Source organism: Alosa alosa, unplaced genomic scaffold (assembly GCF_017589495.1).
Source record: "Alosa alosa isolate M-15738 ecotype Scorff River unplaced genomic scaffold, AALO_Geno_1.1 AALO_1.0_unplaced_8, whole genome shotgun sequence".
Classification (NCBI taxonomy): domain Eukaryota; kingdom Metazoa; phylum Chordata; class Actinopteri; order Clupeiformes; family Clupeidae; genus Alosa; species Alosa alosa.
The window spans coordinates 137569-139952 of record NW_025962983.1 but is presented as its reverse complement, the minus strand read 5'-3'; the positions used below and the strand labels follow the sequence as shown (position 1 = coordinate 139952).

Sequence of the window (2384 nt, the reverse complement as noted above, 5' to 3'; positions counted from 1 at the left end):
TATAATTAGTCCTAGTAAGGACACCAAGTAACCGTGATGGGCAATGACAAACAAACATTGTTGAGAGTTGGTTTTAGGAGGACAACCTGTGCTGTGACTGCCTAAAGATGGCACTCAATACCATAGTTTACTTTAGATGACTGTGTACTGACTGTCTAGTTTGTTGAAATCCTGGCATCACAATAAATAATGCTGCGCTTTTTCTTTTCACCTCATGTACTCTTCTGCATTCATGTGATCAGTCTTTGTGCAGATGTAACAGATGCTGCTGCATTCACCACCAAGTGCCAGGTCCTTGAGGTGGGATAAGAGGATTTCCCAGGAACTCTGATCAGAAACAGCTCGATTGATATCACTGATGATCCACACGGTGGTGCACTCTCTCACATACTAAAATAAAATCGTAAAACCAAGAATAAACAAACAATCACTAGCATGTTCTGTAATGACTCATCAGGATTCTGCTACTCCATGTTTTGTTGTGTGAAACAGTTACCTTTTTCCACACGTCTTGCCTGCTTTTATTGATGTCTCCTGTTCCAGGGAGATCAATCAACACCAGGTTTTCTAGGATGTCATTGTGGCCGGGCACCTTGATAGTCACAGATTTCACGAGAGGCCAGTAGAATCGCCCTGAGGAGTTTGACTGACCTGATCCTACGTAGTCGCAGATTGCTGCCTCAAGGTTTTCGGCCTACATTAAGAACAGTTATATACAGTAGATATTAGACATCTCATCACTGGGACACATAACTGTTGGATGAGACTCAGTTTTATGTTATACATTTACATTTATATCAATAACAGTTGTGAAGATATTAGACATTTCTCATCACAGGGACACCTACTGTTTCATGAGACTCCTCTTTTTTTTCCCCCAACTCTGGGATTCTCTCAGACTTTAGTTGCTCCAATGTTTTCTTTATTCCATCTTTACCATAAACAGCCTTGATTTTATCCTTAGCACTGTCCACGACTGATTGTTCGTATTTTTCGGTTCCCTCATCTACGATTTGTCGCAGGGACTTCAGCTCCTGTTCCCATTCCTAAGCAGACACAGGTGCATAAATAAACATTGGCTGGCAGCATAGTTCAAGACCCAACACATATGGATAATAATGTTATCTTTTGGAGAGCATTTGAAAAACATATAGAATGATTCTATTAACCTGCTCTGAGATGAATTCAAGCTCTGCTATGAAGTTGGAGTCTCGTGTGTTGGCCTCCACTTGAATGACACCAGAGGTGCAGGCACTTCCTGACCCAGAGGGCAGCAAATTCTCTCCCAGGATGGTGTTAATCAGGTAGCTCTTGCCAACACCCGTCCTGCCAAACACTCCCACTTTGGTCTTCTTGGACTTTGTTCCTATTTGTCCTATTACAGATCTGTGCATGACCATCAAACTTAATTTTAAAATCATGGATGCATTTATTTTTTCTGTTAGTCTGACATTTCAAGGGTTGCCAAATTGGGTATGATATACACCCTACACATAGCATACACAATGACTTACTTTCAATTTCAACCCTTTTGTCATAAAACCTGGCAACCCAAATAAGAAAGCGGGTGCACACTGTGCAGAGTATCGTAAGCAAGCAGGCTAGTTGAATAGCCTAGTTTGTCAAATTGTTAGAAGAAATGTTGTGATTAACACATCACATAATAACTGTTTTTAAGTGTTGTTGATACACAGTAGACACATTGTGTCCTCGGAACATAATCATTGAAGCAGCTTTGGAGTTTTGAAGGAAAGCTGCAGGCAGCAGGTGGATACAAAACTAGTATGCGTATACCAACACCCCCAATTATCACCACTGTTGTTCGGAAATTCTAAAACAACGATGTTTTTTAACACTTCAAACATTTGCTAAATGAACCTTACATTTTTCAGTAGCCATAGGTGTTTAGATTTGAACAAAATCTGGTTTGGTTCTGAACGGGAGCATTTACTTCCTGAAATATCCGATTTTGTTTACCACGCTCGAAGTTCTAGTGCTGGCCTGATGGGTCGCCTATTTATGCCGTTTCAATGGCACATGAACGGTTAGTCCGAGAATTCTCGTCATGAAATTAAAATTCCACTGGAGCTCCAAGCGGATGTGTAGCCTACACGCAGCTTTAGGCTACAACACTGTACAGCTCTTCGAGTCACGGTAAAATTTCATTTTTGGTACATAGCTAATTTAGATACATCTATTGTGTGGGTGCTTGTGTTTCTTTAGGAATCCGCTGTCTTGGTTTGTATAGAAATGGATATTAACAGAGCTGCCAACTCTCACACATTGAGAGTGAGATTCATTAATTTGATTGGCTCCACGCACTCTTACACCAATCAAATGCTTGAGGGTTGGCAGCTCTGTATTAAGTGACACATACACGCAAG

The 2384-nt window shown here is 40.9% G+C and overlaps 1 protein-coding gene across 1 annotated transcript; it reads right to left on the bottom strand.

Annotated features, from left to right (window-relative positions):
- Window positions 1-179: 179 nt before the first annotated feature.
- On the bottom strand, window positions 180-1394 carry LOC125290677 (nuclear GTPase SLIP-GC-like). The gene is made up of 4 exons (XM_048237245.1): window positions 1170-1394; window positions 849-1046; window positions 497-694; window positions 180-390 (listed from the first exon to the last, which is right to left on the bottom strand). The coding sequence occupies exons 1-4, from the start codon at window positions 1392-1394 to the stop codon at window positions 208-210; spliced, it is 804 nt and encodes a 267-aa protein (XP_048093202.1). The 3' UTR covers window positions 180-207.
- Window positions 1395-2384: the final 990 nt, after the last annotated feature.